General features: G+C 34.6%; 2 protein-coding genes across 2 annotated transcripts; one reads left to right on the forward strand and one right to left on the reverse strand.

The window, feature by feature from the left end:
• Positions 1–515: 515 nt before the first annotated feature.
• Positions 516–10,797, forward strand: LOC114880424. The gene is made up of 4 exons (XM_029196418.2): positions 516–790; positions 7,269–7,567; positions 7,629–7,946; positions 8,750–10,797. The coding sequence occupies exons 2-3, from the start codon at positions 7,282–7,284 to the stop codon at positions 7,922–7,924; spliced, it is 582 nt and encodes a 193-aa protein (XP_029052251.1). The 5' UTR covers positions 516–790; positions 7,269–7,281; the 3' UTR covers positions 7,925–7,946; positions 8,750–10,797.
• LOC114880422 (golgin-84) lies at positions 10,424–13,309 on the reverse strand. Its single transcript, XM_029196415.2, has 7 exons — positions 12,719–13,309; positions 12,263–12,660; positions 11,774–12,182; positions 11,512–11,716; positions 11,216–11,455; positions 10,826–11,047; positions 10,424–10,754 (listed from the first exon to the last, which is right to left on the reverse strand). The coding sequence occupies exons 1-7, from the start codon at positions 12,862–12,864 to the stop codon at positions 10,695–10,697; spliced, it is 1,680 nt and encodes a 559-aa protein (XP_029052248.1). The 5' UTR covers positions 12,865–13,309; the 3' UTR covers positions 10,424–10,694.
• Between the last annotated feature and the right edge of the window lie 34 nt (positions 13,310–13,343).

Consider the following 13,343-nt stretch of genomic DNA (forward strand, 5'->3'; position numbering starts at 1 on the left):
TGCTTTTCACGTGTTCCCGAAATTACTAAATCCCTACGACGAGGTAGTAGATATGACGTTTGTGACCACGTGTCGTCGGACGTTAATCTTCCGTTTGCTTTGACATAGATTTCGCATCCGATTTAGAAATCATCTGGGGTGAAGGGGGAGTCGCAATACATTAAAGCCTTACAAATTCTCGCGTAGGTTTCTGTATTCAATACGACACGTGTTCTAACGTTTCCGTTATTGCTCTACCTGTAACCTAAAAAAGAAACATGTTTGTTTATTCGTAGATTCGTCATTCGAATTTTGACGAAATTCTTCGAAATACACGCGTCGCTTTCCCGCGGAACCTTTCGGAAGATCCCATTCGAAGTGGGGATGCACGTGCCGCCACTTTTGTTATCGAGATTGTCGTAATATCGAAACTCGAGGCGCGTGCACGAGAGTCGAACGTCTACGCATGCGCGACCGTGTTGCGCGCAGCCGAGAGGAAGGGGTAACATGGCGGCAGAGGAACGCCGTTAGTCGTTGCACAGACGCCGGTAGGTGAGGAGTGTTTTATTTTCGAACTGTCAAAGTGAACGGTGTTAAAAATACCACACAAACTGTGCACTCGCGTGAATCGTGATATGATTTAAATCCGGTTTAATCGTAAAGTGACGTTCATAAGTTCTCAATAATACTTGTAAACGCAGTTGTCAAGGAACAACATCGTTTGGACGTCACGTTGCGAAAGTAATTTTGTAACCGGTCCTGTCTATTTTGAAAATCTTGGAACAACACCCTGTACGTGTCCAGTTAATCGGTGAGTCACATGTTAATTTTTGAAAATATGCCCTATAACCCTATTGTTGTATTTGCAACGTAAAAATGCTAGTGTGGTACATTCGCGTCTTAGCGTCATTGCATAAGTCGCACATTGCACGTAGGCATTAACGCAGTTCTGAACAAATATAGCGGCGGCGATATCGCCACGTGCGGTCTACTTAAAGAAGTCCACAATTCCTTGCACGACATTTATCAATATGCATGCGCGTGCAGTATAACCTACAAAAATGTAAATTCGATTTGACACTTGGTATCGAGATCTCGATATCGCGATAATCTAGGAAAGTTTCAATAAGTTCGAAGATCGCGTTATCGATCGATCGTAACACTGTTTAATTGCGCAATCGATCATCGACGTACACGAGAATGTCCTGAAAGGCTAAACCCACGCCTGATTTCACTTAAGTACTTATTTTAGAGCGGTATATACATACACCGCTAAGCGATCGCACGTGGACGACATTTACACGTGGAGGGCTGAAATGGGTACTTATAGGAAGGTCAACGAGACCCGTAGCGGTGGGATCAAGTTCAATACATACTTAAAGAATTTTTGCAAAATTATTAGATCAGTGTACGTTACATAATGGTACACTGTTGTTTTGTAATCATCCTCAATTTTCTCTCGTTGCAGTGTTGAAATCATAGTAGACGTTTTATTGAACATTAATATTCATAACTTATCATCATCATATTAAATCACCGGTTGACGTTTCACGTTGAGTCACGAGAGACACGACAATGTTAAGTTCCTAGAATTGTATCACCAGCTAAATCATTTGCATTCGAGGTGATTTTAATGGTAACTGTGACTCGACGTCTGTTTATTTTCATTGTAAAATAACCATTAAAATTGGCACGTATCCATACACGTGTAAGATTTCTGCTGATAGTTTCGGTTGCAGAGATATTTCGAAATTGATCTCACAACCTGATTATGTCTTATTGAAGGGTTAAATATGAATTAGATAAGTAATAATTAGTAGGATACTTTGATCAGTAATTGATTGATTTTGAAATTCAAATTTCGCGCCATAATTAGTAGGGCACTTCGAATGGCGCCTGGTCCTACTAATTATGGCGCGAAATTTGAATTTTAAAAACAACTGCTACACAAAATTATCGATTTAATATTAATTCTATATTTCCGTAGGCACCACTAACAAAACATTTTATTAATATTAATTCTGTAGAGCATTTCGAATGGCGCGAAATTCGAATTTTTAAATCAACAACTCTTATTAAATACAGATTATACTTATGTCTAAAAACTTTTGTCAATCTAACCAACTTGAAAAATAAATTTCACCAAATAGCAGTGATCCTTGAAATAAAATCGTGCAAATCCACGTGATCGGAAATTGTAACCAACGTGAGGCAGCATGTAACCACTTGGTTGGATATCACACGCAAAGCCAAACGTGAAGAACTCGTTCTTTCGTTTTAATTTCGTTAAGTGCTATCGTACCACGTAACCAACCACGGTCACGTGTAGTCTGGTTTAACCGGAAATTCGGTCACGTTTAATTTGCGTACCGTTGCCCCCTACGATTAATGTTAAAAATTAATTTTTATTTATTATTCTTATTATTATTTTCTTGATTTCGCACACTCCTGGTAATCGTCGCCTTCCTATCTCTTATCGGACGATTTTAACATGTGATCCCGAAATGATTCGCTTCTAAAAAGGTTTCACTTTAAAGAATCGGTTATGCAATTATATGTATATGAGTTTTTATCGCTTCGCGGTGATTTTTTTCTCATTGTAAAACTATTCTTACAAGTCGCCTTCCTGGAAGTTACTTTTAAACGGAACAGAAAACGTATCGCATGCTCGTGAACGTGTTTCTTCATCCGCCTTATCAGACAGCGAAATTCTTATCAGTATTTTAACACACGAAGATTACCGTGTTTTTAGAATGTAATTCCTTTCATTCATGTTGCTGGGAGGTCAGGTGTGTGTCCGTTGTGTCAACAATGGATGATTTTGAATTGTAAAAAGTTTGATGAGAATTCTTAACAGAAAAGTATCATCAAATAGTACTTAATGTATATCAGATTAAAGCTTAAAGTTCAATTAAAAAAAAATTACATAAACGTGCCATCGGTATTTTTAATAATAAAATAAATGTATCCGTGTGTTCCCTCTTCAAAGGAGCTTTAAGTCCTCACCGCGATCAAAGTGTGCATTATGCATCAGTGCTTTTTTTCCACGTTCGTGTTCCCCCATCGGAAAGCAAAAGTAAGGATCAAAGAGGATGAGAGAAACTGCGTGCAAAAATAGTTACGGTGATAGAACAGCGGTAAGTGGGCGACGTAGAGGAAAGGGGGGGAATAAGATCGTTGATTGCAGACTGCAATGTCCCTTAGCGATGGGTTTAAACTAATCACAAAAGTTCAAATTTTCGTAAGATTTCTATCTCGTACTCTGAATATCCATATGTATGATGAAATTTGGGTTTAAATAAAAATAAGACATTGAGAAAGAAATATTTAATTTTCGAGGAAAATTTCACAATTGTTGAGATTTGTTCGAACGAGCGCGATCGTAGTTCATTGCTACTTGGAAACGCTGCCAGACGGCAGAGTCCGTACCTCCTGGGGAGAAACAAGGGGACATCGCACGCATCCCCCACCGGTACATCACCGAAAAGCACTGCGTGAGGACGCACAAGCGAGAGGTCGTCGAACCCGGCAGCGTTGGCCACGTGTATCCACGGGAATATCCCATCCTTTTACCGCGAAGGGCGCCTGGAGTGTGAGAGACGATCGTGAGCCAATGGGTCACGTGGTGGGGATAGTATACGTCCATTGGTGCGGCAGTAAGATGCCACGGGGGGGGGGGGGGGGGTGCACGTGGTTGCACTCAAGATGTTGCGAATGCACTTAAATGCATTTCACCTATTATTTATGCAAAACTCGATAACATGAACGTATCACAAAATACCACATGTGATATATCAAATTAAAGCTTAAAGTATAATAAAAATGACTACATAAACGCTTTTTAAATCATTTTTACGTAAAATGAATGATTCTTAATTAAAGTTAGCAATGATTGATTTTGAAATGTATTATAAAAATTGTGAAATAAATTCATGACAAAGAAACATCTCAAAAATATCTCGCTTACACACTTTTGCCACGTGCCGACGACGTCCCGATATCATCACCCCCATCATACATGCATTCTCATTCAGAAGAACTGTCACTCGATTCAAACACTCTTCATTCGCACCTCAGTCAATCCAACTGACACTTGGCCCGGACATTCTTATCTTACATCCTACAGTATCATAAGTGCTATTTAGTGATACACACTCTTATGTCATGAATTTCTATCAGACTTAAGTAGGTTAATTGGCAAACTCTTCTTAAATGCAATTTTCTTAACAGCATTGTTCAAAATCACTGATTAGTCAGCAATGACCTAAATACAGTGTTCCATCGATGTCTGATAACTATGTGGGTGTGGTATTTGCTTCTTATCTAAGTATCTCCAATGTGTATGTATGTATGTACACTGAGTTGCATTGAACTTGTCGCAGTGAAGTTGGCTACAAATTCACTAACGCATTCACGCCGTGTCGGTGAGCCGATGGCGAGTTCGGTTCACCGACGCTGCGGCGTGAATGTGTTAGTGAATTTGTAGCCAACTTCATTGCGACAAGTTCAATGCAACTCAGTGTACACTGAGTTGCATTGAACTTGTCGCAGTGAAGTTGGCTACAAATTCACTAACGCATTCACGCAGCGTTGGTGAGCCAATGGCGAGATCGGTTCACCGACGCTGCGGCGTGAATGTGTTAGTGAATTTGTAGCCAACTTCACTGCGACAAGTTCAATGCAACTCATTGTACACTCAGTCCCATCGAAGTTGTCGCAGTGGCGTTAGCGCGCCAACTTCACTGCGACAACTTTGATGGGACTGAGTGTACATTTTAATGGCAAAAAATAATAAATCACGAATACAATCTATGTTTAAGCAAATTGATATCACTAAATCAATTGAACTCTTTACTGTTTGATGTATCAAATTATTATGCAATACCTTCTGCATTAATTCTCTGATTTCAGTAATAAGAAATATTGTTATTAATAGTAATACCTTGTGACAATGAAAGAAGTAGAATTTTTAATCGTTTTTTCACATAAAAATAATAATCTTTTCTCTAATTATTTTCTAAATAATTAATTAGAAAGATATTACGTAAATAAGTAAACTTTCCACGAAACAAATTAGATTCTACAACGTGTCTATGAGTAATTGCAATCACGTCAGACATTAAGGCTTGTAATTAAAATTCCATGCGCAGATCGAGTGTCTCGTAACACGGTCATTTGGGCGCTGATCGATTACGAATGTATCTCATGCAGGATCTTAGACAGCCTTTGAAACGGTAATAAATAGTCATGCCAGGCAATCTAGTCATTCTTATGGGTTTCTGATATCGACAGTTACACCCGATCGGAATATTAAGCATCCTTTTTTCGACACCTGCTACCTTGTCGGTGCTAAAGGAAAAAATCCGCACACGCGATATCGCGTGCTGGCTGCACGTTATTCGAACGTTGTGGCACACAGCGAGTGGCCGCTACTTTGTTGTGCAGATATTCTTATCTCGATGCAGTTGAACGCCGACACGTGGCGGTGTGGTTGTTTTTTTCGCAATATAGTGGAATATCGAAAGTTGCATCGCACGTGTAACATTGAAAGAGGTCGTGAATGGACGCGAACGATAAATATAACCGTGCCGGTGAACTAAAAGTTCAGCACGTATATCGATGAAATTTTTATACCCGAATATATTTAGAGCCGCTTTCCATCGAACGCGATCAATATTTGTTGCAAATTTCAAGTGACAATAATTCCGAAATGAAATACCATTTATCGTAGGTCAAAGAAAATTATCATATAAACCCACCTTGAATATCCTTAATACAAAATGGCGGATTATGGATCGCAACTACGAATGTTCGATTCACCGGAAAGAATTGATTCTCGAATCGATTCTGAATCGGAATGAGAGAATCGATTCCTTTAAAAAATCGAAACCAAAGAATCGGTTTGAAAAAAATTGACTTTTTTGTTTCCTTTTTTATTTTCATTTTTGGAAACAGACTATCCCATACGATTCTTTTCTACGGCATCGATTATTGTAAAGAATCGATTTTTTATTTTTTTATATTTCGTGCTCTTACACTAAAAGCAGGCGCTCCACATTGTTTATATTTTAATCACTATTTTTATAGTGTTTTTATGGATTAAAAAAATCGATCTTCGATTCTTACATGAAAGAATCGATTTTGGGGAAAATCGAATACCAAAGAATCGATTCAAAAGATCGATTTTTGTACCGAAAGAATCGAATCGGAATCGAACATCCCTAATAGCAACGAACAATGTTTTTAACCACCTCATGTTATCCGTTGCAATTCACGATCAACCATTTTCAATTAAAAATAATAAAGATGCATGTATATAGTAATTTTTAACAGAATTCAAGCTTTAATCTGACGTATCATAAGTGCCATTTAATGATACTTTTCTATTATGAATTTCTTTGATCATGAATCATGCCATTTGATATGTAACAATTTTACATTTTTTCATTTTACATTCCTCGGAGAGAAAATATCAGCAAACCCTTTACGTAGTTTTATTCTTGGAGCTTCAAGCTTTAATTTGATATACGACAAGTGCCATTTTGTAATATTTTTATGTCACGAATAGATTATTATAAATAAATTCTAACAATAAAGTTGAGCACGTGTGCCCATACCGAAGTCCCCCTTTTTTCTGAAGGATGCAACCCCTCTGTTCATTCGAAGGGGAAGTAACTTCTGATGAACGTTTGTATCGTTCTAGCACCACTTTGGACCCACCGACGTGTATACTGACACCTACGATATATCATTGCTCCCCTTTCTGATTCATCGCGAATCAAAATTACTGAAAAAAGAAGTTAAAGAGTCGCCTTGGGTTAAGACTATCGCTGCAGCCTGCAAAGTTATTGATATTGTTTCATGGTCGCACGTGGACGAAATCCCGAGGTCAAAGTAAACGGTCGAGGGGAGACTTGCATTGCTTTATTTCGATGCAGCCACGTGCACCCTGTAATCAGGTCATCGGCTGCATCGATCGGCACGAATTCACCACGTGTAATCCATTCTGTTCAGAAAATGCCAAAGGGCAATGGCATGTAACCAATTTGTTTAAAATTCAATTGATTTCACTTGCAAGCTGATTCCATTCCTTAATTACATTATAATAAAATTAAATTTAAATACCTAATATTAATGGCAGGACAATTTGTACGTTTAAATTTCGCACTCGAATTCGTACTCGAATGGAAAAATTTGAATTTCAAACGCGTGACATTTGATAAATGCCTAGAATTAGATTATGTATTACTAGATAGTTAATATTCATTTTTATAAATTTTTGTTTTCAGATTTCTTCTCAAAATGGCTCCGACTGTCTGCCTGTCGGAGCTCCCAGCAATAAGAAAACCAATAATTCCCCGTCGAAGGCAAAGAGTCCACAATGGAGCCATAGTGAAGCAGCAAAAGCTAGAATTAAGAAGATTAGAAGCGAACGCCTCTCTAACCCCACCGGAAAGCCCTCTCTGGGAACCGGAATGTCCAGGTGAATCCTGTGCAAGTATAGTCAGTTCCTCTTCCCCAAGCGTTTCCGCCAGAGTCCCAAGAGACATAGAGAAACACTGGAAAATATTCCTAGCTCGACGAAAAGGTATGATTTTTTATAATAATTTTCAGTCGTGAACTTTGAATTAATCAAAAAGATTTTGCAGGTCTTCTTGACATCGTCGTTCGCACAATGGCCCTCGTCAGAAGAAATAATATTCTTCAGGAAAGAGTAAATGCTCTCAGAGCTGAAACTAGAGATTTCATTCATTCGGTATTGAACAATCCAGAGAATAAGTGTATTCAACAAAGACTAGACTGCAAGGAAACGGATGTAACTTCCTCTACAGAGAACGTCGTCTCCAGATCACCGTCCCTTCCTCCTACACCAGACTCAACAAATGATGATGTCTCATCGAGCAGTGATCATGATACTGAAGAATCTTGCGACGACGAAGCGTAAATGTTAGGTGTAGAAAGAGAAGGTAATTTAGAAGAAGGTTGAGAACGGATATGGTCACTTCTTGATTGTACGAAAGCTTGAAAAAAAAAGATGAGATAGGATCAAGACTGGGTTTTTATTGATTTACGTGAATATTGTCGAAATTAAGGCTGATATTGTGTAAAAAGTATTTTCAGAGGAATTTTTGTTTTCTGTGTTATGGAACAGTAGTTAATTAACACGTTGACTATTATTAAAAGATAGAAGGAGAAAATACCACTGAGATTAAATAAGATTGAATTATTAATTAAATAATTATTTTTTAATATTCTTAAGCTCTTCACCTTATCTATCTATCTATAGATACTAGAAACTTTTGCTATGTAAATCAACGTGTTAATAAATGATAGTTGACATTAGATTAGTAAATACTTTGTTAATTTTGTGCGTTTTGTACTACTTTTGTAAAATTAACATCGTAATTAATTATTATTGCTCTAGAGGCTGATAAGTTTTCTTGTAACACGTATACAATTTCATTTAAGAAAATAATTTAATATTCTCTGAATGTTAAAAATGTAGAGGAGGAAAGGTTGCATTTTTCTTGTGAAAACATTTATTCTATTATTAAAGATTTCGATAATATTTACGTATGTCAAATAAAATAGTTCATAGGATAATTTAAATGATTGTGCGTATCTATAAATGAAAAACATTAATAACTAAATTTGAAGCAATCTAGTTTCAGTATTAATTAGCTACTTTTGATGTTCATGCATTGTTCTTCGAACAAAATTTTATTTTTTTCCTAGAAACAACTAATTACTAATAACATTTATTTTACAGAGTGTAATATACGAATGAAATTTGAAAATATTAAGCGGTTCGTGAATCAAGAAGAGATTATATAGATTTGTAGGTAATGTATATTAAAACGACTAAATTCTTAAAGAATTTCAAGTTTTAAGCTTCTTTTTCACACATCAGTAGATTGTAAGCTGTGCACCATTTCAATTTTATGAAATAGTTGTAGGGAAACTTACATTATTCATAGAAACTAGCCATTTCCATTTTTGAAATCTTTCTTTTATGTTAGGTGTACAAATCAATTCGGTTTATTCGTTTGTTTCTTAATTTTTAAAAGTTGCTTCACTTTGCAAATATACAGAAGCGCGTGAAAATTTAAAATAACGCTAAAGACACTGAATTAATTTGTACATCTATACATATAGTAGTATATATGTAGTTGCATATATATATTTTAATGATTGAAAAAGAATCTTATCCTTAGGATTTACAATACAAACTTACATAATTAAATACCTTATGTATCAATGAAATAACTATCTAAAGGACTGTAAAAATATCATGATATCAGTTCAGCATAACTTGTAACATAGAATAATTAATTAATATTTTTTGTGAACCATTGAAGACAAAGGAAAATTAGAATTATAAAAAAAATGCCCTGCAAAATTGGTGGCTGTGAAATTTGTATTTTGCACGTGTACTTTGCCTCTTTCGCTTTGATTAAATTGTACATCTTTTCAATTAATGAAATTAACACTTTAACGATCACGGTTGCATATAATTTTGAGAAAGAGGTTATTTTTTCTTTGTTTATCGATCGTGGGTGATATATGTACATATGTATTAGAAATGTATTAAAAATTAATTCGGTGCCGTTTCATGGTAATTCCAATTACTGAAATCATATTCTGGCACTATTTTTCAAATCCACCAAAACGCGGGAAAATTTAAAATAGTGATGCTAAAGACACCGAATTAATTTGTATATACACCTAATATATTTTGCCATAAATACTTGTTACAATTTCACCTAAAAGCAATGTTAAATTCCGCGTTTGTAAAGCTAACTTTGTGATCGTGTGATAATCATAGTATTTCTCACATGTATGTGATAATAAATCGTCTTTGACGCAATTTTTTTTTTTCTCTTTTCATACTGAAATTAACATGGACGTACTGTATGTCCTGATTATAAAAGCAATACACATAGTTGTAGTTTATTCTGCTTAAATTCGATCGACGAACAAAGTTTGTTGCATCGCAACATTATTCATTGAGAAGGCGTGATATTAAATGTTAGACCGATCAATTTATTTTATATAAAAATAAATTGATTTCCTACGAATGGTCTAATTTTTTATTTTCACGCTTCAATTTCTTAGCATATCAAGCTCTTCTTTTTTAGTGTAAGAATGAACCAAATCAACTGTTAACAATCATGTAAAAACAATGATTATAAATTAGACTTTAGGTACTTCTGTATTTTGTAACGATACATGTAAAACACATTTAAAAGTAAATCGTTAAGATTAATTAATAAATTATTAGGCATACACTGAAGTATGATCTCAAGCTATAAAAGTTTCTAAGAAATTATTTTACAATGGCATAGAATCTGTGTAAAATGAACCTTTGATTAAAATTTTCACAAACTAAATATTCTTCATATTGCTCATTAAACATCATTAACAATTATTATCGTAAGAGGTATTTAACTTTTTCAAATTATTTATTTATTTATTTATTTAGATACATTATGTTCATCACTTGAATAGTATTATAATATCCTGTCTATCAGTAAAATTTCGTGAAAAAATAAATGATAATTTCAATAAATATTTGATCGATTATTCATCACAAATATACAGCTATCCCAGTTTAACAATAGAATCTTGTACAAAATCCCATGTAACAGTAATATAAATGTATTTACAATGCTTATAAACTTTAATAAAACAATGATCCCACATATAAAAAAACATTAATGTGCTTCTGGTGATTGCGATAGAAGAACGATAAGGACCCAAAATTGTAGCAATGCCTGTAAAATGTTTAAAAGAATATAAAAATGAACTTCTGAAGTATTTAATACCCTTTTAAACATATATTTACCATATAAATTAATACTAAGATCCTTGCAAGTGGATATCTTCTTAGAAAAACACCTGTACGGATGCTAATAGCATCTAATGAAGAATAAGCTCTTTTAACTCTTCTAGTAACTCCGGTATCAAAGGGAGTTTCCATTAAAAATGTCGGTACTTGAGCCTTTGCGTCATCTGTATCATTTAAGTTGTTGTAAAGAATATTGCGCCGACTATTTCTAAGTTCATGCTATAAAAAAAAAGAAAATATGGAAATCAATATTTTGTTGAATTCAAAAAGCATTCTTAACATTTTTATTTTAAATTTTCCCGCATTTCTGAGGATTTAACAAGAGGCGAGAAAATATGAATTCGAAAAGGTACCAAATTAATTTCTACAAGTACTGTATTAACTTACTTCAATTTTTTCCAGTTGTAGTCTCAGAGCATTTCTCTCAGTTGTTAAACTCTCTAATGCTTGTTGTTTAGAAACCAAGGTTTTCGTAAGAGATGCCAATCTTAATTCCACTTCACTGCTAGGTGTAGAAGTTGCTGATAATTGCATTCTCAGTCTACTAATTTCAGAATTACTCTTCTGTAGCTGTGAAGTATAACTATTGCGTTGACGAATTAACTCGTCCTTCAATGATCTTATTTCCTAAAATCACATTGATTATTAATTATTCTACAATAAATGAATAGTGTGCAACATACTTCTGAATGCAATCTTGCATCCTCCTCTGCATCCAGTCTCCTGCGTCTCTCGGTTGCAAGAATTTCTTGTGCCTGTACATTTGCTTCAGCAGAATTCTGTCTCATTTTCTCTAATTTCACGTCCGCATTCATTAACTCTTCCCGTACTATTCTTAGTTGCTCAGAGATCTGTTGATTTTCTTCCCGGAGAATATCTCGTTCTTGTCTAAAAATTGAAATATAATTAATGAAGTATATATCTTTGACAGATTAGTGCATGTACCTTAGCTGGTTCAGTTCCATAATCATTGTATCATCCATTCCTGTAGACTCGTTGCATCTCAACTCTGCTATCAATTTTTCTTTCTCTTGTAATGTTTTCAAAGCTCTAGCTTTGTGCTGATCCAAATCAGCTCTGGTAGAATTCAATTCTGACCTACTTCGTTCTAAAGCAAACTGCAGTTCTACTACTTGTTTAGATAACTGCATTTTTTCTACATTTAGAGATTGTAATTTTTCATTTAAGACTATGATCTCTTTCTGATGATCTGTCTCCTGTTTCCCAAGTAATTCATTTCTTTCCTCTAAATTCCTTTCTATTTCTTTTAAATACCTTTTGATGTACTTATTGCTTGATGAATTGATTAATTTATTTACTTCTAAATTCTTCTGCTGAGATTCATAGTTATACCCTGAAATAAAATTCAAAATTTTATTATGTTGCCATATATATATACATATAAATTGAAATAGTGAACTAATTTCGCATTACCATTATCTAAAACAATTCCTACACTCTGATTTTCTATTGGTTCATTATTTACAGAATCTGTTACTTCATTTTTTATTTCTACATCATCGTAATTAAAATTATCTGGAAGCTCTACGGATGTATGCATAGGACTAGAACTTGAGCAGTCACTATGGTTCGATAATTCTGATATAGAATCTGTAGTATCTGTAGGATGCTCAACCATAAGCGAGGAAGGTGTAGGTGGTGACATTGAGACTTCTATGTTCTTCTTTGGGCTTGAATTAGGAGTGTTCAAAAACGTTAGAAGTTCTTCATCTCTTGAATTTGTCAATGAAGATATGTTTGATGTTGAATCAACATAAGGATGTTTTGATTCTGTATTAAATTTTAAGGCTATTTCTTCTTGGGTACTACCACTGAAATTTATAGAATATATTAAACAAGTGTCAAATTTTTTGTGATTTATTTTCTTACCACGATTCAGGAGGAGTCCATGTAACATGTGTCAATTGAGATTGTGGTAGTTCATATTTATCTTTATTCAAAACTGCCGCTGTATTTTTATCTATTTTGTTTAAAAGATTCTCTGCCTTATCAGCGAGGCCTGAAAACCAGGCCATTTTAAAGAAAACAAAGACAAATACTTGGTATAAATTTTGGTGACGTTTAACACTTGACAAAACTCATTGGACCATAACCTTAAATAAACTTTACACAAAACGGATCGACAACCTATATAGTAATGCTTTAACTATCTTCGAAATGATAGAAAGTACAATACAGAAATAGTTGCTAATTAAAAATTATTCTGTTACGAAAGAATAGATTATTTTTTCTAGGTAAAGTTGTTTAAATAAGAAATACCAACATAACACTATTATTTTTAAATGAATTATGTAAGGTATTTTTAACGCACAATAACAAAAGAGATAAATCTGCATGAAAAATTAAATCGAAAATGTACGGTGACAATTTTTCATGGGAAACTTTATTTTTTAATAAATTGATTTTGAAAATTTATTGAAACCTCTATAGTAACAAGAAAAGCCCGCCATTGACACATGGCGTTATCTGACTTTGATCTTGCTAATAGTGGACG

The sequence above is a fragment of the Osmia bicornis genome, chromosome 1 (genome assembly GCF_907164935.1).
Source record: "Osmia bicornis bicornis chromosome 1, iOsmBic2.1, whole genome shotgun sequence".
Lineage (NCBI taxonomy): Eukaryota > Metazoa > Arthropoda > Insecta > Hymenoptera > Megachilidae > Osmia > Osmia bicornis.